This window comes from Carcharhinus amblyrhynchos, chromosome 5 (genome assembly GCF_965287045.1).
Source record: "Carcharhinus amblyrhynchos chromosome 5, sCarAmb.v2.hapA, whole genome shotgun sequence".
Classification (NCBI taxonomy): Eukaryota; Metazoa; Chordata; class Chondrichthyes; order Carcharhiniformes; family Carcharhinidae; genus Carcharhinus; species Carcharhinus amblyrhynchos.
In genome coordinates this window covers 81,973,372-81,993,545 of record NC_137328.1, presented here as the reverse complement: position 1 = coordinate 81,993,545, position 20,174 = coordinate 81,973,372, and the positions used below count along the sequence as shown (strand labels likewise).

The following is a 20,174-nucleotide window of genomic DNA, read 5'->3' as shown; positions in this document are numbered from 1 at the left end:
TGCAACCTTCTGGTGAAAGGAACTCCCTCCTTCCCTTTCCCTCACTAGCTCTAGCTTTACCTGGTGAAGGAGCAGTGCTCCGAAAATGTGTGCTACCAAATAAATCTGTTGGACTTTAACTTGGTGTTGTGAGACTTCTTGCTGTGTCCACCCCAGTTCAACGCTGGCATCTCCACATCATGGCTACCTCTAGGTTGTCATCTGTAAAGCAAGGGGCAGCCCTGGTTGGGTGTGGCCCTGTGCTATTTCTGTTCCATGATAATTCCAGCAAATAAGTCTCTAAAATGGTAGCTTCAAAAATGGCTCTGACCCGAATTTTTAATTCCTCCCTTGCCACTGGGAAGGTGCCAGAGAACTAGAGAACTGCTAATGTGGTCCCACTATTTAAGAAAGGTTGTAGAGAATAGCTAGGGAGCTACAGACCAGTGAGCCTCTCGTCTGTGGTTGGGAACTACTGGAGAAGATTCTGAAGGAGAGGATCTATCTCCACTTGGAGAGGCAAAGTTTGATCAGAGTAGTCAGCATGATTTTATCAGAGGGAGATCATGCCTAACAAATTTGATTGAATTTTTGAACATGTAATCAAGTAGATGAGGATAGTGTGGTTAATATAGTTTACATAGGTTTCAACAAAATCTTTGACAAAGTCCCCACATGGGAGACTTATTAAGAAGGCTAATGCACATGGGGTACAGTGTGATCTGACGAGGTGGATTCATAATTGGTTTAGCGGTAGGAGACAGAGGGATGGCAGCTTTAGTGACTGGAGAGCAGTGGTCATTGGCATACCACAGGGATCTGCGCTGGGCCTCCATCTAAATGACATAGATAACTGTGCAGGGTAGGATCAGTAAGTTTGCTGATGACACAAAGATTGGCCAGGTGGTTAACAGTGAAGTTGAGTGTCTTGGGTTGCAGGGAAATATAGGTGAGATGATCAAATGGGTGGATAAGTGGCAGATGGAATTTAACCCCGAAACGTGTAAGATAATGCACTTTGGAAGGAGTAATTTGACAAAAAGTATACTATGAAAGATCTGACACTAGGAAATTCTGAGGAACAAATGGATCTTGGCGTCTTTGTCCATTGATCTCTGAAGGCGGAAAGACAGGTAAACAGAGTGGTGAAAAAGGCATGTAGCACACTTGTCTTTATTAATCGGGGTTTAGATTACAAAAGCAGAGAGATCATAATGGAGTTGTATAGAACTTTGGTGAAGCTACAGCCGGAGTACTGTGTGCAGTTCTGGCCACCACATTATAGGGAGGATGTGAACACACTGGAGGGGGTGCAGAGGTGATTTACCAGGATGCTGCCTGGGATGGAACATTTAAGTTATGAAGAGAGATTGGATAGGCTTGGGTTGTTTTCTCTGGAGCAGGGAAGACTGAGGGGAGGCCTGATTGAGGTGTTCAAGATTATGAGGGGCATGGACAACGTGGATAGAGAGCAACAGTTCCCCTTAGTTAAAGGATCAGTTACGAGGGGACACAGTTTTAAGTAACAGGTGGGAGGTTTAGGGGGAATTTGAGGGAAAAGCTTTTTTTACTCAGAGGATGGTGACAGTTTGGAAAGCACTGCCTGGAAGGGTGGTGGAGGTAGGTTGCCTTGCATCCTTTTAAAAGTACCTGGATGAGTACTTGGCATGCTGTAAGTGTGCGAGAGTCTGACAGATGGAGTATAATGTTGGTAAATGTGACGTCATCCATTTTGGTAGGAATAACAGCAAAATGGACTATTATTTAAATAGTAAAAAATTGCAGCATGCTGCTCTGCAGAGGGACCTGGATGTCTTTGTGCAGGAATCTCAAGGTGTTGGTTTGTAGGTGTAGCAGGTAATTAAGAAGGTAAATAGAATTTGTCCTTCATTGCTAGAGAGATGGAGTTTAAAAACATCAAGATTATGTATAAGATGCTGGTGAGGCCACAGCTTGAGTACTACATACAACTTTGGTCTCCTTACTTGAGAAAGGATATACTGGCACTGGAGGGGTTGCAGAAAAGATTCACTAGGTTGATTCCAGAGTTGAGAGGGTTGGCTTATGAGGAGAGACTGAGCAGACTCATTGGAATTCAGAAAAATGAGGAGAGATCTTATAGAAACATAAGATTATGAAGGGAATAGCTAAGAAAGAAGCACGGAAGTTGTTTCCACTGGTGGGTGAAACTAGAACTAAGGGGCATAGCCTCAAAATAAGGGGAAGCAGATTTAGGATGAGCTGAGGAGGAATTTCTTCACACAAAGGGTTGTGAATCTGTGGAATTCTCTGCCCAGTAAAGCAGTTGAGGCTATCTCACTGAATATTTTTAAGGCAAGGGTAGATAAATTTTTGAATAGTAAAGGAATTGAGGGTTATGGTGAATGGGCGGGTAAGTGGAGCTGAGTTCACAGAAAGATCAGCCAGATGGCTCGAGGGTCCAGATGGTGTACTCCTGCCCCTATTTGTTATGTTCTTATAACATTCAAGACTATGGACCAAGTGCTGGCAAGTGGGATTAGGTGGGCAGGTCAGCGCATTCCATACATTGGTGCAGACTTGATGAGCCGAAGGGCCTCTTCTAGTATTCTGTGATTCTGTGACTATTGTTGTGGCTTTAATCATCCCCATTCTATTTCAAACCCTTTCAATTGGCTGCCCAGCTCACCTTCCAGCCTATTTACAATTGGCCCCTGTGAAAGTCAAGATATGATTGCTTTCTTCCTATGGATGGGATTTAGATTTGAAAACAGTCTCCTGTTTCTCAGTCCTGGAAGGAAAGTGAGGTCCTATATCTCACTTTCCCTTGGTGATTGATCGTCTTTAACCTAAATCATTGCAGGCTGCAGGATGTGAGTCTGAGCTATTCCATCTGTCAGTGCATCCTACCATCTTCTGTCTTTAAACTTGCTGGCTCCCTAAGTACACAATTCTGTTTACAGTTAGAATTATTTATATCTTGAAAAATATAAACATGTAATATAATCATGCATCTGCCCAGTGTCCTGCGCCAATTAGTCTTGTTTACCCCCTCTGCTTCTTTAGAGGCTGCCTCAGTACCATGACCTGTTGATTTCCTACCTGCATTCCAACAGGAGATTCAGTACTTCGTTGCTGAGCTACCCAAAGTGAAATAACTAAATGGCACACAGAAAATACTTTATAAAACTTCTTGAACTTTCTGTGCAAGCCACCTACCTCTACCTTATTTCATTTTTCATTTCAAGTAATTAATCCATTTTTATTACTTTATATTTTTATTTTTTCCACTTCTAAAATCTCACTTTCCGTTTTGGTTCATCCCAGTAGGGCCATCTGCCATATTCCTACACTCTGTACCTTTGTTCTGCCATTTACACATTCCAATCACATAATGGATGCTATTAGCACCATTCCTAGCCTTTATCATTGTCATTTACATTCACTTTGCCTTTTTGTTTGTGGCCTCTGTATCAATTATAGATCCTCCACCCCACCCTTTCACACTTACAGTATAAATCTCATTTTTTTTTTGTTTTCATCTCTGACAAAGGGTCATCCTGCTTTGAAGCGTTGGTTCTATTCTGTTTCCAGATACTGTCAGACCTGCTGAGATTTTCCAGCCTTTTCTGTTTTTGTTTCAGATTCCAGCATCCACATTACATTGCTTTTATCTTGACCTGTTGATGTCCTCCCTTCTTAACTCCAAATCCTTTAGTTGTATTCCATCACCATCAACTAAAACAAGCCGATAAAGCATATAAACCCCAGGGTCTCCAAACACTGTGAAATCTAAACTTCTCCCCGATGTGTTGCTGTATTCAGTATTAGGGTCTTTCTCCCTCTCTCTCTGATCTCTTGCAGTAGTGCAAATTTGCAGACCAAACCTACGCTAAATCTTGAATTTATTCTTGCAGCTCAAGCCCGTTCATACCCCGAGTGTTCCTAGGCCCATTACAGATGGAATGTGTATCAGCACCACATCGGAGCACTAGAGAAATTTCATTTGCAATGCCTTTGCTTCATCCTCCTGATTCAATGGGAGGACCATCAAACAAATACTACTGTCCTTCTTGGAATCACAAGCATTCAGACAGAGCTGCTACAAAATTAACAGATGGCTGCAAACTGTCTCTTCTGCCAGGTTCCTGGACTCTCAATCATCAAATGACCAACAGAGAGGAACAAAGAAAATGATACAAAGACATTTGAAACTCTCCTTGGAGTGCAACAGCCTTAACCTTAGTGAATGGGAGGAGCTTGCTACCAGAAATTTAAAATAGTGATAATTTGGTCATCAAGCTGCATCACTCTTAAGTCCATATGGCTCAATGGTGATGCAAAGTGATGGCAGAGAAGGGCAAAAAAAGGAAATTCTGCACTCTGATGTAACCAAAGATCTGCAGTTTGAGGATCTGTGAACTTGTTGTAGTTTCTATAGCTCTAACACATTCTTCCCCCATCTCAGTTCTGATGAAGAGTTTGTGAACTTGAAGCATTAACTGGTTTCTCGCCTTATAGATGCTGACATACAATGCCAAAAATCAGCAGAACCGTCATTTGTAAGCTTTTACATATCTTAGCATCTGATTAGCGAGTCCGAGACAGCAATCTCCACCCTCAATATCATTTCCCTTTTCTCTGGCGTGATGTCACTCTGGTGCATTTACATTAGATATATCAACATTGGGAGTTGGCATGGCAGTGTTAAACAGAACTAAGGAGGTAAATTTGATGAAGCTGCAGCCCCTGGAGTGTTAGGAAGGTTGTATACAGGACCTGGAGTTTTGCTGCTCTGTATGGAGCTTCCTGCAGATGTTTGGGTTCTGTACCCTAGCCCTATGGGGTGGGGTGCGGTGCAGTGGGGCCCTTAACAGAGTGCTGGCCAGGCTGCTGTCTGAAGTCACTGTGGGAGTGTCCATGACAGTTTTGTGCTGAGGCAGTTGGACATCCCTGGGCTCTTTGAAGGCCAACCCATCCTGCCAGCTGGGGAACAGGGGTTACCTGCTGACGTCTTGGCTGATGACGCCTGTGCAGAGGCCCGAGACTGAGGCAGAGACCCATTATAATGAAGCCCACACTGCCATTCGGTCCGTAATAGAGTGGTGCGTAGGACTGCTGAAAATGCGGGTCTGCTACCTGGACCGCTCTAGGGGTGCCCTGCAGTATGACCCTGTGCATACTTCACGCATCATAATTGTATGCTACATCTTGCACAACATCGCGCAGCAGCTGGAGCAGGATGAGGAGGAGGAGTGGCGACAGGGCAAAGTGAATATCCTACCACATGAGGAGCCAAAGGATAGAAGGCATGCGGCAATGGCAGATGTCCGGCAAGGCTGCGAGGGAGGCTTTGATGGAAGCCCGCTTCACCTAGTTGGTGATGTGCAGTGTGAGGGCTGCTCTGAATACATTTCCACCACACCCAGGAGCCATGCAGCCACCACTCCCCCTCCATAACTTCAAACTGACCCCTCAACCCACATGACCCTTCCTCACTGTCTCTCATCCCATGCCCCTTCAATCTTCCCCGGCCTCTCTTATCTCACCACCCCATGTCTGAGAAACATTAAAACTGGTTAATTGGGCCTGGGCTGGCACTGGTAGTGAGCCTTTGGTGAAGATTGGACAATGATGATGACTTGCTATAAGGCACACTAGGATCCTGCTCCTGGCGCCACTCAAGTCTGACTTCTACCTTTTGTCCAAATGCACAGTGCCACCTTGGCCCATGTAGGAATATGATCCTGTCTGTGCCTCATGCGTCATAATTGTGTGCTGCGTCCTGCACAACATCGTGCAGCAGTGAAGAGACCAGCTGGTAAGAGAGGAGGGGGAGCAGCAACAGGGTGAAGTGGACATCCTGCCATATGAGGAGCCAGAGGATGTACAGCATGAAAAGATGGCAGGTGCCTGGCAGGGCAGAGCAGCAAGGGAGGCCTTGACATCAGCTCACTTCACGTAGATGATTCTGTGCAGTGTGGGGGCTGTCTGAACACACTTTTACCACATACTGCATCCGCCACCCCCCAACAACCTCAAACTGGTCCCTCTCTCTCTAATTCCACCTCCCTCTCCCACCCTTCCCCACCCTCTTTCATCCCACCACTCCGTCCCCGAGAAACATCACAACTGGTTAAAGTGCCTGGGCTGGTACTGGTAGCGAGTCTTTGGTGAAAGCTGGAGGATAATGACTCACTGTAAAATGCACTGGGATCCTGCCCCTAGTGCTACTCAAGTATGACTCCTACCTTTTCTACAAATGCACAGTGCCACCTTGGCCCACATAGCAATAAAGGTTAGGAACACAAGTTAGTGGGGCGATGGCTTAGGGGCGTCACTGGGGGAGACATGGTAGGGGGTCCTGTTTGACTAAGGGCCTAGTGGATGGCGGGGAAAATAGGGCAGGCAATCTGTAACATTTGGGTGCAGCACAGTAGTCAGCAACCAAATGTTACAGATTGCCTGGGATTGGGAAACACTCAGCTCTCTGGGGGGAAAATCAGAGATGGATTAGGCACTGCTGTGAGGTGAAAATAATAGTTTATAGTGCTTTTAACATTTAGCAAAGCTTAACCCTGACTACTGCTGACCTTCACGCGTGCACTCTCGTGACTCTACAAGTTTCTAATCTTGTGTGGCCTATGCTGCTTCTAGGTGCTCTGCTAGGATGAATGTTAGAGGTGGAGTATCTAGCTGTGATCCATGCCCGGTTGCCTGTGGTGCCCTTGGTTGCCGTCCCCTCGGTGGCCGAGACCTGGAGGACCCCGGCTGACTTGCGGATGACACTGATGTTTCTGTGCCACCCTGTCCATTCACCTGGCTCGAGATGGCCTAATGTGAGGAAGGTCTTGGGACATCCTGAGTCTCTTGGGCGGAAGGACCTGACATGGGCTCTAGTCCTTCCTTTTCCTTCAGGGTGCCCAGAGGGCCCTGGGACACTCCACGGGATGTCAGAGTAGCTGGACTGAGCTCCAGAAGCTCCAGTATCATCTAGCTTTGCCATCTTGGAGGCCCAGATGTGTCTGCATGGTCTATGATCCCTCAACCCTGGCCTTCTGAGACTGGGCCAAGCTTTGGAGTCGTTCAGCATTAGCCCTCTGAGACTGGGCTAAGTTGTAGAGGACCATAGCCATGGCCGACAGTGTCTCCAACATGCCCCCAAAATCCATGGCTATGGACCGATGTGCCTCCTGCATGCCATGGACATCCTTGGCTGTGGCCCACTTTCTCTGTGCCATGGTCGACTGTGTTTCCAGGATGGCCTGGATCCTGTCACCCATGAGGCCTAATCGCTGACCCAGACTTTCTACTGCGGATGCCACCCTTGCAGTGTTGGCCTGGTTTCTATGTTGTGCCGGCACCACTTCCGGCGACAGCACTCTGTGTAACTCCTCTAACAGCCTTGCAGTTGCAACATGGTTGCTGACACCCCATCCATAACTCCATGGGTTTTCTGATGTATCTCCACCAGCTTCAGGCCAAACAAACTGTGAGGCCTGGTATCTGGGTTGGGGCCTGCTGATTCCTTAACTCCAGAAGACTTCTGTGTGCCCAAGCCCTTGGATGTGCCTACCTTCACTCAATATGCATCAGCAGCTGTGATGTGCTCACCAGTAAGAGACAAAGAAGCCTCAGGACTAAAATGACCCATCATCGTGATAGTCTCTGTGATGGTGGATTATGTTGTTGATGCCTGTGCTGAAACCCTCGAATCTTTAGGGCCTCCCTCCAAGGTTTCGTCCGAGGAGTCCTGGAGAGTTTCTTCATGAGCAACAGGCGGGTTGCTGATACCCTAAGGGTCTAGTGCATCAGGGTTCAGGACTGTAACAAAGGACACACATTAGGGGAAGGGAAGGAAAGCAGCCTGTACAACATAGCACTTACTTCAAAGAAGACTTAGGACGAAGGTTAAGCTGATACTCACTTGCAGGCCGGACGCTGACTTGGCTGTTGGTCACCATTCTGGGCGTTGATTCACCCCCTGCCAGCTCCAGGGCAGGCTGCTTGCAGGTCATCAGGTGCTGCAGCTCAGGTACACCGCCACCAGTCTGTGCACTCTCTCGCTGGTTGTGCACACTTAATGGGGATTGAAAGCATGGATATATTGAAATGCATGGAGTGCTATGTGTGTCATGAAAGGAAGTGGGAGTGGAGGGGATAGAGGCTAGCGATGTCCATGCTAGGGGAGGAAGGGGAAGCAGCAATATATGTCGGGGAAGAGGTGCCAGCATTGTTCATGGATGGGGTTGGGGGAGCGGGAAGTGGAGGGAAGGCCAGTAGTGTGTGGGAGTGGGGTGAGAGACCAGCAATCTCAATGCTGAGAGGTTATTTTAGAGATTTCCCGGTAATGTGCGCAGGGTCCCCCTCATCGAGCCGATTTCAGCCTCTTCAGTGGGAAGAGGCCCCGCCCCCATGCTTTCAATGATAATCATGCTAGTGGCCTATGCAGTGCACAGTGTGTGGGAAAGTCATTTTAGGAAACATGCTGGAAAAACCAGCGTGATTCACTCCAATTTTCATGTGAATTTGACACTTACAATTTTATGGGGAGAAGTCCACCTGTAATGTCTGTGAGTTCCTGATGTGTACTTTGTTGTATGTTACTTTTAATAATGTGTGATAACTGTAACTGTGTAGTTGAATAAAAGGTTCAGGTGATGGTTGCCAGGTGACAACAAAAAGATTCTCCTGCAGTAAATTGACAGGTTTATGGCTCGTCCTTTTGCCTGCTGGGGTGAGGAGTTCAGGAAATGAGTCTCTTGAGGAGCTTGAACTCCAGCTCAGCACAGAGGTACATACCAGATGGTGATCTTGGCACCAAGGCAAGTTTTGGAATAGGAACTGGATTTAAGTCAAGCGATCATCTATTGCAGTTTAGATGCTTTAGATGCCTCAGACAGAAATGATGAAACAGCTTCCTTTGTTCTTGATTCATGAGCATCTTGAGAAGCAAGCCTTTGTTCACATTACCAATAAATATCTATAGTTTTATGTAAGAGGAAATTTTCTAAGACTACTTTTATGGGAATTAAATCTCACCAGTCAGCAGCGCAAATTGAAAATTTAACTGTGTACTGCATACGGTTTTTCAATCAAAATCATAGAGAACATGTACTTTGATTCTAATTTGCATTGTAGGTGAGATTTCCTACTTGCAGCACTAATTCAAAATTATCTCAGTAAATCCTATGTTTAAGAATTTTTTGCTGGTTTATTAGTGTAATTTTTGCTTTGTGATATGTTTTAGAATACTTTGTGTCAGTTCTTCCTCTTTTAGAAAGAATATTTTCTCTACTAAACTATATAACATAATTGGAATGGGGGGAGAGTGACTGGGCACAGTGGTTAGTTTTGATTCCCGGCTTGGGTCACTGTCTGTGTGGAGTTTGCACATTCTCCTTGTGTCTGCATGGGTTTCCTCAGGGTGCTCTGGTTTACTCCCACAGTGCAAAGATGTGTGGGTTAGGTTAATTAGCAATGTTAAATTGACCCTGGTTTTGGGGGGATTAGCAGGATAAACATGTGGGGTTACGGGGATAGAATGGGATTGTTGTCAGTACACTCTCTATGGGCCGAATGATCTTCTTCTGTAGTGTAGGGATTCTACAAAGATGATTACATATCAAATTTATGGCTGATAGCCATTTTCTCTCTGTCATATTTATGAATGATGAATTCAGTTTGGCAATTGTAGAAAAGCAGCCAATTACAATTAAGCTGAAATAATTCTGTTTTCATACTTTCTAAACATCTGATTTGGCACCTAACTAACAAGATGGAGTTAACTGACTTTAGGCGGGTTTTGAGTGAAGATAATTTATGGTGGAACAAGTACTTTGTCATAGTTTGACAAAGGCTGGGGAAGTGCCAGTTTCTGACAGGATTTGATTAATAGCAAATCACTTAGCCTGCTTAGTTGAAGTATGAATCTTCAATTCAACTCCCGATCAACTTCACAAATTTGAAAGGAAGTTTAGGAAATAATTTTCTAATGCAAGCAATGGCTGAAATGTTTGAAATTAACTCGGTGTGGGGTACAAATGGGTTGTGATGCATCTGCACTGCAGCCCCATTAAATGTCCCATCTGGTTATCAATGCGGGCACTAGAAATTTTGATTGTTTGGCATAATTCAAGCTTTGGGATCATAGAAGTTACCTTTTATTTCCCCAGCCTTTACTTTTGCAGAGTTGCGTTTTAAATATAACGTGCTTTAGACATTTTAAAATGGTTGAAGTGACTCAGACTTATGAATGCAACAACAGAAAGTGAACAGACTTGCTATTGAATCTGGCAGAGGAGGATGTGTGTGCAGTGTACCTGTCCCTGCTGCCTTTGTAATGTATTGACCTGTCACTCTGTTGAATGTGGTGCCTCTTGAGGATGGAAAGATTGAATGTGATGTGTGAATTCTACAAGTGTGGGGACAGTTCTAAGATCATGTAGCCTACAGTGTGAAGTATTCAGGCAGACAGGATATCACTGAGCCTTGCTGCTGATGGCTGGCAGCTGACTTCCAGAGAGTGCAGTTTGCAAACATCCTACAGAGGTACAACTATACAGCTATCATTTCCCCATAGGCATTGGCCAGAATTGTCTGTCCTCATTCATAGCTGGGATTTTCTGGTGCCATTGACATTGAATGGAATTTCAGATGAAAAGCCAAATTCTTGTTCTTGCTGGCAATGGGTCCTGCCACAGTCAAGACTGGAGAATTCCATCCGCAGGCCAGGATTTTCCAACCCTTCCCATCAACGGGATCTTCTGGTCCTGCGAAAGGTGACACCCTGCCTCCGCATGGCAGTTGCCTTGGCAGCATGTCCGGCATGCAAAGCAAATGGTCTTGAACTTTAGTGGGACCAGAAGTTTCTGCTGGCAGCCAGTGGTGCGCCATATGCACTGCCAGAAAACCCATCACGCAGGGATGGGGGATGGTCTGGAAAATTTCAGCCATTGAGTGATCAATTTGTAGTTTACAAAAAGAGATGAAAACATGAATTTTAGGAACATTTCTTAAATAAGTTCGGAAATTGTGGTTGCCACCATATGCTCAGAGAAACCCTTTACAATGATTCAAAGCTCTAATATAAGATCAGCAATTTGTATTTTAAAAGGGTCTTTAAAATAATAAAACACCCCAAGGTGCTTCACAGGAACATCATAAAACAAAGTTTGACACTGAGGCAGAAATGACCAAAAGGTTAGAAGTTGGTTTTAAGGAATATTTTACAGGAGGAAAGTGAGTGAGAGAGGCAGAATGGTTCACAGAGGGAATTTCGAAGTTGGGGTCTTGTAAGCTGCAGGCAATGGTAAAAGCGATTAAAATCAGGGATGCTCAAGAAGCTGGAATTTAAGGAGCACAGTTATCTTGGTGGATGTGTAGCTGGTGAAGATTGGCCTCTGAAAAATAATGGGAGTGGAACCAGTAATGTTAAAAAGATGAGCCTAAAGGCTTTGTGCTTTAATGTGTGGAGCATTTGCTAATGAAGTGGATAAATTAATCGCACAAATAAATGTAAACGGGTATGATACATACAGGATTATGGAAATGTGGCTGCAGGGTGACCAGGGATGGGAACTGAATATCATGGGGTATTCAGCATTTAGGAAGAATGGACACAAAGGTAAAGGCAGTGGAGTTGCATTGCTAGTTAAAAAAGAAATTAACACCATATTGAGAAAGGATATTAGCTCTGACAAAGTGGAATCTATATGGGTAGAGCTAAGAAACACCAAGGGGCAGAAAACGTTATTAGGGGTTTTATGAAGATCCCCAAACTGCAGTGGAAATTAGAGATGCATGTGATGAAGAAACGTGTTAATTGTGGGAAATTTTAATCTGCATATAGACTAAGCAAACCAAATTAGTCACAGTACCATACAGGAGGAACTCCTGGAGTATAGACGTATTGGTTTTCTGGAACAATACGTTCAGGAATCAACTAGAGAGCAGGCCATTCTAGACTGGGTACTATAATGAGAAAGGAATAATTGGCGATGTAATTGTGTGAGACCCCTTGGGGATGAGCAACCATAGCATGATAGAGTGACATAGTTCATTCAGAGGTTAGCATCCTGAAGCTCAATAAAGGAAATTACACAATACTTTCCACTGTATGTTAATACATGTGACAATAATAAACCAAAACAAATCAAAGACAATGATATAAGGCATGAGTTGGAAATGATAGATTGGGAAATGTTACTTAAAGGGATAGGCAATGGCAAACATTCTAGGAATACATGGATGAACTGCAACAATTATTTATTCTTGTCCGGTGCATGAATAAAGTAGGAAAGGTGGCCAAACCATTGCTTGCATGGGAAATTAGATAGTGAGCAGAATTTTACGAGATTTTTTCGAAGTGTCCAGCCACCGTGAAAACAGGAGAGTTGCTGATCCATTTTTCAGGCAAGTTTTCCCTCCCAATTTTATGCACTTGGTCTTTGAAAATATAGACTAGACTGTTTTTAGCCATGAGAGGCAGTGGGTGGGGCCTTTTCCATCAGACAGCCAGCAGCACAGATAGAACCACAAACTGCACATGCACAGGAAAACTGGGGAAAAAAAAACAGATCTGCTGTCAGAATCCCCCAGGCCAGATACAGCCTCTCCACCCTCCCACCTTCCACCACCCCTACCTGCAACGCACACCGCAAAATTACTGACCCTCTTACCTCTCTGCATCCCACCCACCCCGTGGCACAGCTCGCTGACTGTCCTGACTCTCTCTCTCCCTTGTCCTCAATCATCGCAAAGGCACAAAGTCCCCTCCCCCTCCATCAGCACACCTGCAAGTGCTGACTTGGCTTCCCCTTCATGGTAACAAGGCAAATTGCATCAAATCGCTGGATTGCTCTAACGGGCATGTGACTCACCCAAACTGCCTGCAGATGATCTTCCCTAAACAAGAGACAGCTCCATAAAACCCCCAAGGATGGACAGGCAGGCAGTGCAGGTGGAAAAGCCCTCCAGGTTGGCAACTCCAAGTTTCTTGAATGCAAATTTGGCCAGGTTGCTGGGACCAATTGCAGCAAGATGGGACACCCTTTTCCCCCCAGCAGGACGCCATCCCAGAGGAAGGGACAGAAACGCCTCCTGGGAGGCGGTGGCAGCATGTGTTAAGTGGCAGGGCAGAATAACTGGGAAACAGTGCTGCAAAAAACTGAATGACCTAATCTGGGCAGCAAGGATTCCACCTAAATGACCCCCAGATTCCCCCCCAGCCCAGACCTTGCATGCTTTCAGCCCCTGACACCCCAAGTACCTCACTTCTCCCACCCAAAAGTATCACAACACTTGTGTACTGAGGGCCCCCCCCGAAACCCTGCAAGTCTCGTGCCATCTGATCTGAATGGCTCCTTCTGTCCCCATAGGAGAAGAATACCCATGAAAGCTGGGAGTGGGCAAAGACAGGGGGTGATCTGCCCAGATCTGGGTCCTCACCCACTTTGTGGAGCAGACATTGAACTTGTGGGAGAGGAGCGAATGTGGATCATTCGCGACGGCACAGTGGCACAGTGGTTAGCATTGCTGCCTCATAGCACCAGGGACCTGGGTTTGATTCCCAGCTTGGGTCACTGTTTGTGTGGAGTTTGCACGTTCTCCCCGTGTCTGTGTTGGCTTCCTCCGGGTTCTCCGGTTTCCTCCCAAAGTCTGAAAGACGTGCTGGTTGGTGCATTGACTTGAGCAAATGTGGCAACTAGGGAAATTTCACAGCAACTTCATTTCAGTACTAATGTACGCTTTACTTGTGACTAATAAATAAACTTTAAAGTTTACAGCAGGGTCAGGCTGGAGCGTAGAAGTGAGCCCCTGCCACTCCTCCACTTGTTGGAGAAATCTCAAGTAAGTTACGTGCAGCCCAGATACCTCTCCCTCCCTTGCACTTAACCTTGTGTCCTGAGTTGCAAGAAGGGACCCCGACATTCCCGGGCCATCTGGCATTGCAGCCTTCACTGCTGTTCCCACCCATTTTGCCCCGGCAGCTCAGAAGACTCCTCGGAGAAAGCAGATGAAGAGACCTCTGAAGCCGACACAAGTTTTGCATCAGCTTCAACCTTGCAATTCACCATCCCAGAGACTCTCACATCGGTGACTCAAGTTAGTGGCGAGGCATCTGGGCACACTCTAATGTGCATGACACATCTGCTGATGTACATCGGTTGGAGGAGGGAACATTCAAGGCCTCTGTCACGCGGGGACTGCCGGAGGCGAGGAGTCAGCTGGCCCCAGGCTACAAGTAGGGCCTCTGCGATCAATTCTCCCTCAGCTGCTTGAGATGTAGCAATGGAGATAGGAAATGAGGAGGGGCTGACAGCATCATTGGACCAACTGCGAGGTTGTTGGGAGGAATCCCAAAGTTTCAGGTATTGTCTGTCATGAGTGTTTCCCAGGCCAACACTGCAAGGATGGCACCCATGGTGGAAAGCCTGAGACAGGAGATCCCTTACCATGAGTGGCAGATTCCAAGCGATGGCTGAGTCTCTGCAGGCCACAGCTGGAGGCCTCAACAGGTTTCTCGAGATTCTGTGGCCCATGGTAGCGAGGCTCGAGAGCTTGCAGGAGATCCAGTGAAACAGCGCTGAGACACAGCGGGCTATGAGCAGCCCTGAGAACATGGCCTAGTCACAGAGGATCATGGCTGAGGGCCTGCAGAGCATGGCCCAGACTCAGAGGGCTTTTGCTGCTACCATTGACAGATGATCCCCAACTCAGAGGGCCATTGCAGAATGTTCAACCACCATGACAAGAACGCAGGTGATTCTCCAGGACTGGCAAGGCCAGATGACACCGGAGCATTTGGATCTCACTGCAAAAACACTACCACCCCATGGAGTGACCCAGGGGCCCAGAGGAACTCCAAGGAAGAGCTCGAGCCTATGCCAAGGCCTTCCATGCAGGAGACTACGCCTGTGGCTACACCTTCTGATTGCTCCCCCCATCCCCCAAACACCCCACCACCGCCACCTTCCTGACACCGGGGCATTTCAGAGGCAGCGGGATGAAGAGGTGTCATGGATACGTCCCTGACACCTGGAAACTGGCCAGGGCCCTCAAGGTACAGGCCCTCCAGAGGACACTAGCCAAGGGCATCAAATGCCATGGAGCGTGGTAGGCAGCTGGCTACCTCCGATATACATTGTGGGGAGACATTGAGATGTAATGGTGGACCACGTAAGGTTAACAAGTTGTAATGACACTAAGATGGCACAGGTGAAGGGCAACACTAAGTAGATAGAATGTTTAGGCAGTTTAAAGTCTCACTTTCACATTTTTATATTCTCATTTATTTTGAAAGCACTATTATTGGCAACAATAAATATTATTTCACCCCACATCTGTGACTAACTTGTCTCTAGTTAGCCTCTAACAGGAATATACTTATCCCGACAGCCGCTGGAGGGATTCTATGTGTTGATAGCAGTGGAGGTGGCCCCTCAACGCACTGCTACTGAGAAAATCAAGGTGCTGAAATAACTCACTGGCTATAGCGGGTGGCATGCATTGGCAGCATCTGCCATGGTATCCCTAGAACCCATGAGAGATTCACAGCCACTGCCCTGCCCCCCCTCCCCTTCACCACCCGTCCAGGGGCATGGCGGTTTAGTGCTCCCTTACCCACCACCCAGGTTCCCAAGTGCCAGCATGCATGCAGAGCTCAGATAGGAGTCAGACTAGTTTGCATATGGCATCATTACAATGGCACACACGAGTTATCATCACCCTCCTGCCTGCCGCAGAAATGCACTGACACAACGTGCCCAAGCCCACCACTCTGGTGTTACAATGTTGCAGGAGTTTGTAGGACTCCAAGGAAGGACTGGGGGGGTGGAAATGGAACCTATGTGCAGCAACACAGGTCCCTAGTTACTAAAGCACATGGGTGATCAGGACCGCCCTCTCATGTCTGATCCTTGCTGCTGCCAGCCTCTAGCGCCTGGGTACTGTTGTTCATCATCAGTCGTTCTGCTCCTACTGGGCGACCTCTTCAGCACAGGTGTCATCAGCCAAGTCCGAAGTGGGTATCTCATGTCCCCCACTCTGCGCCCTGGGCTCCTCCTCAAAGACCTCTGGGACACCACAACTCCTCAAAATGAAGCTGTTGTGCCCGTTGCTGGGGTGTCTGGTGCAGATGTGATATTCAGTTGATGGTCACACACTAACTATAAATGTGTTGAATGGAAACCCTTTCTGTTTATGAATCTTCCTGGATTCTTCATCAGGGTACTTGGTGGTAACTTGGGTGCAGTCTATAGCCTCCTGCACATTTGGCATCCCTGTGATGGCCACAAATCCTGCAGCTTGGGCTTTCTGCTGGGCCTGGTCCAGGTCAAATTTAATATACTGGCCACCATGTGCATACAGAGCATCTTGATACACTAGTGAACGAATGGTTGGGAAGTGCCACAAAGGTCTCCACTGGCAGTCTGGAAGGACCCGTTGGCATAAAAATTTAAGGCAGCTGTCACTCTCACAGCCATCAGGAGCAGGTAACCCCCTTTGTTCTATGACCCCAGAATCAGCAATAAGACCTGATGTCAGCAATCTGAGCCGAGACCGTGTTGGGAGTCCAAGGTTGGACCCCATGAGCAACAACAGGCCCCCACCCCCCCCACACATACTCACAGGCCTCCCACAACCTGAAATGCAATGTGGCCACTATGAAACAATCCCCCCCGAGCAAGTTGAGCATGGAGGCACATGTCCTCGCTCATCCTCATTGATCAAGTGCCTGATGTAATGGGATTCCCATGTCAGGAACCCTACTGTAATACATTTGAGTGTAACTAATGGGCCTCCTTACTGGGAAAGCTGCCCCTTCCCACCCGATGTGACATTGCATTGCTGGAGTTTCCAACGAGTTTTAAAAACAGGGAACTGGCAAACTGAACCTGTTGGGGTGCACAGGTAAGTAGAGACCCCAGGGGAGAGAGTCATGCCAGACAGTACTTTGGCATTACTGCGGGGGAGTGGTTGTTCTGTTGGGGAGGTTCAAGGTGGAGGAGAAAGACGTTCTGTGTCCATGGATGTTGCTTATTTCATCATTATCTTTTTTTACATTAGGGCTTCCTTTAAAAGCTGTGCCCCGATTTGTCAGAAGTTGAATGAGCCCATTCTGCCATCATGATATTATGGCATCTTCCTTAAAAGATTTCTTTTCAGTGTATTTAAAAAATTTGGCAGCAGAAGCTGGCAATCTACACACCACCAATTGACACACTGGAAAAAATATTCAGAAAATTCCAACCAATGTTTCTACCCATTGGGAGTCTAATAATTCATTGGAGTGGCTCAGGTTATATAAACTGCTATAATTACATGATTCCTTGTCAAAAAAAAAATCTGATCATCTTCAGCTACTAATTTTCAGACCTTTTCGTATATCTGAGTAGAAAGTAGAAATTCAGCTGAATAGATGTTGGCCTTTTTCGTTTATCCTAACACTTGAAAAAATTGCACGAAGAATGAGGAATGATTGAAAATGGTACTCAGACTTCTTGGGCTTTTCTAAATACTTTCAGAATAATTATCAAACATTTAGCAAGCTGGCTTCTCCTCCCCATGTTTCTTGTGACTCACATTTGAGGGGGAAAATATGCTTAAATGAATGATTACTTTTAAATTCATTTTTTTGGTTGAAAAGCATTGACTATTCTTAATTTTGCCCGGTGGTTTGAAAAGGGCTTTGAAAAAAGTGCTTCAAGACAATTGTTCCTCTAAACCAAAAATTGAAACTGCTTGATGGGTTTGTTATTATGTTTTCTGATCCATCAAATAGGATAGCCAATGAAATGAAAATCATATTTGTAAACTTTCATTTGAATATGGTGAATAGTTTTGCTTGTATTCTTTCAACACTGAATCCTTTAGGCCAATTTAGTAACCAAGCCCCTAAGGACACAGTGTGGAATCCCCAGATGTGATCGTCATTGTTTCTTTTGCATTTTTATTCATTTCTCATGAAATTCAAATTTTAGAAATTCAGTGCTCCTTTTAACTTTGACTGTCTATTCATTGTGTAGACAATACCAGATTCACTCTGGATGATATAGGAAGCACAGATTCAGATTCAGCAGATTATTCACATTTTTCTGTGAATTTTTAACAGTAACTCATTGGCTGATTTGGTTTAACTGCCGTTGCCATTCTGCCTATAAAAGCTCAAGTAACAAAACTGTTTCTCACTTGATTTAAAATTATTTATCTGTAATTTCATTAAATGATACAGTAAATAAAATGTTGGATTGTCCCTGGGGAAGAAAAAGTGTGAATCACGTAGCAAGTATTATTTACCTCTTACTATTGGTACATTTAAAATGAGATTTCATAACTTTGGGTTGTCAAATTCAAACAATTAAAGTCCATTGCATTATGCTATTTGTTGCAAGTACATGGGAATTCATGCAGCCATCTTCTTTTCTGTTTTGGCATTCAAATCCAACCAAGTTAATTATTCATACAAATATCCTTTAAATTTTGTTTATAGGCAGCAAATGTTGAAAACCTTTCTATGATGTGGCTGATGCCAGGGAGGAATCTAATTAATCAACCTGTAACTCTCCTTGATCTCTGTTATGGCAGGATTGATAACCTGAACCTTCAGCGAGTGGTGAGTCTGAATGAAAATCTAAGATTTAAAACTAGCCTGTCAGTATTGAACTCAATGGTTTAATATTGAATGAATGACTGAAACAAGATAATTATTGAACTTTATAAGAATAAAAATGTTCCTACAATTATTTACTGTTTACTGGATTCAATATTACAAAGTTTTCTTGGTTGGCCTACTACATTCAGCTTATCCAAAATTCTGCAACCTATATCCATGGCCATTTTATCCATTGTCCCTATCCTTGTTGGCCTATTTTGGCTCTTGATTACCTAATGCTTACAAATTAAAATTAGGATCCTTATGTTTAAAACCTTTCATGGCCTCATTCCTCCTAATTTCCATAACCACCTCCAGCTTTACAACTCCTTTCCTTTGACTCTGACTTCTTGTGCATTCCTTCCTCCCTCATCCCAATTGTGGAATGCTGTCAGCTTGTATGATCCCTTACTCTGAAATTTCCTCCCTAAATGTCACTGTCTCTCACTTTCCTCCCCTTCTCAAGTACACTATTTGAAATTCACCACCTTATCTAAGCTTTTGTTCACCCCTCATAATTTCTCTTTCTTAAACTTAATGTCTATTTTTCAAGACTTTTCAAAGCACTTTGAGGTGGTTTTTTTGTACTGGAGGTGCGATTATAAAGGTGCCATACAAGTTGTTGATTATCTTCATGATTAGTTTGCATATTTAGTATGATATGCTAAATTTAATATCATATTTAAATTATATTGCTAAACAACTATTTCTGCATTGTTCAGAACAACGTGGTTTTAGAATATGGATTGTAAGAAGGGGAAAACAGCATTTTCCAATGGAAGAACTGCACAACCTTGCTCACTAATATAAACATTAGCATCATACAGATCGTTTAATTCTTCTTTGGGGTTCACAATTTACATTCAGCTGTTTCACTAAATTCCACAGGAAACAAATAACTATTACAATCTGAATTTTTTTTACTCCCTTGAAATGGCTGCAAGAGAGCTTCACAGTACAAGAGTTACCTGGACTACTATTAGTTGGGATGGAATTGAACTGATGACAATAATCACAATTGAATGTTGGAGATGCAGTTCAAATTGTGCAGCTGTGTCTGTGACCTTTATGGCTGTTGATTTTTATAAAATCCAATTTTTTCAGCTCTGCTGTGTTCACCACTAACTGCAAATGCAGTGACTTTGAAGTGTCTGATGGGGAAAAAAAATGTATGTCATAGAAACTAGGGGGAAGAGCCCATTGCTTTTTTTCCTGTATCAAGGAGCTAACCTGTCAATTTCCAACTGGAACAAATTCACAGTGACACTTTCCAGTTTTCATAGATTGCACTTTTGAGTACACTATTTCAACCTGTATCTTGACTATCAAGTTGTAAATTATTCCCATGTTAAATTATTCATGAAGTGCTCTCCATCATGATTTCTGGACGTTTCCAACACTTCTGATGTGTCTGAAAAGTAATACATTGTTCTTTAATTGATTCCTTGCTTTATATCATTACCCAGAGAGCTAAGATATGTTTTTGCCAATGATGTAGATTTTCTGATTTCAGCATTGGAGTGAAGCATTTTAAAAAGAGAGTAGAACATTGCTACTCAAA

General features: G+C 44.8%; 1 protein-coding gene across 1 annotated transcript in view; it reads left to right on the top strand.

Moving 5' to 3' along the window:
- The window catches only part of LOC145343138 (uncharacterized), a 193,809-nt gene that overhangs the window by 84,211 nt on the left and 89,424 nt on the right, over positions 1-20,174 (top strand). The window contains exon 7 of the mRNA XM_080189082.1: positions 18,452-18,574. Coding sequence (XP_080045208.1) covers positions 18,452-18,574 — 123 coding nt within the window. The remainder of the gene's footprint in view (positions 1-18,451; positions 18,575-20,174) is intronic.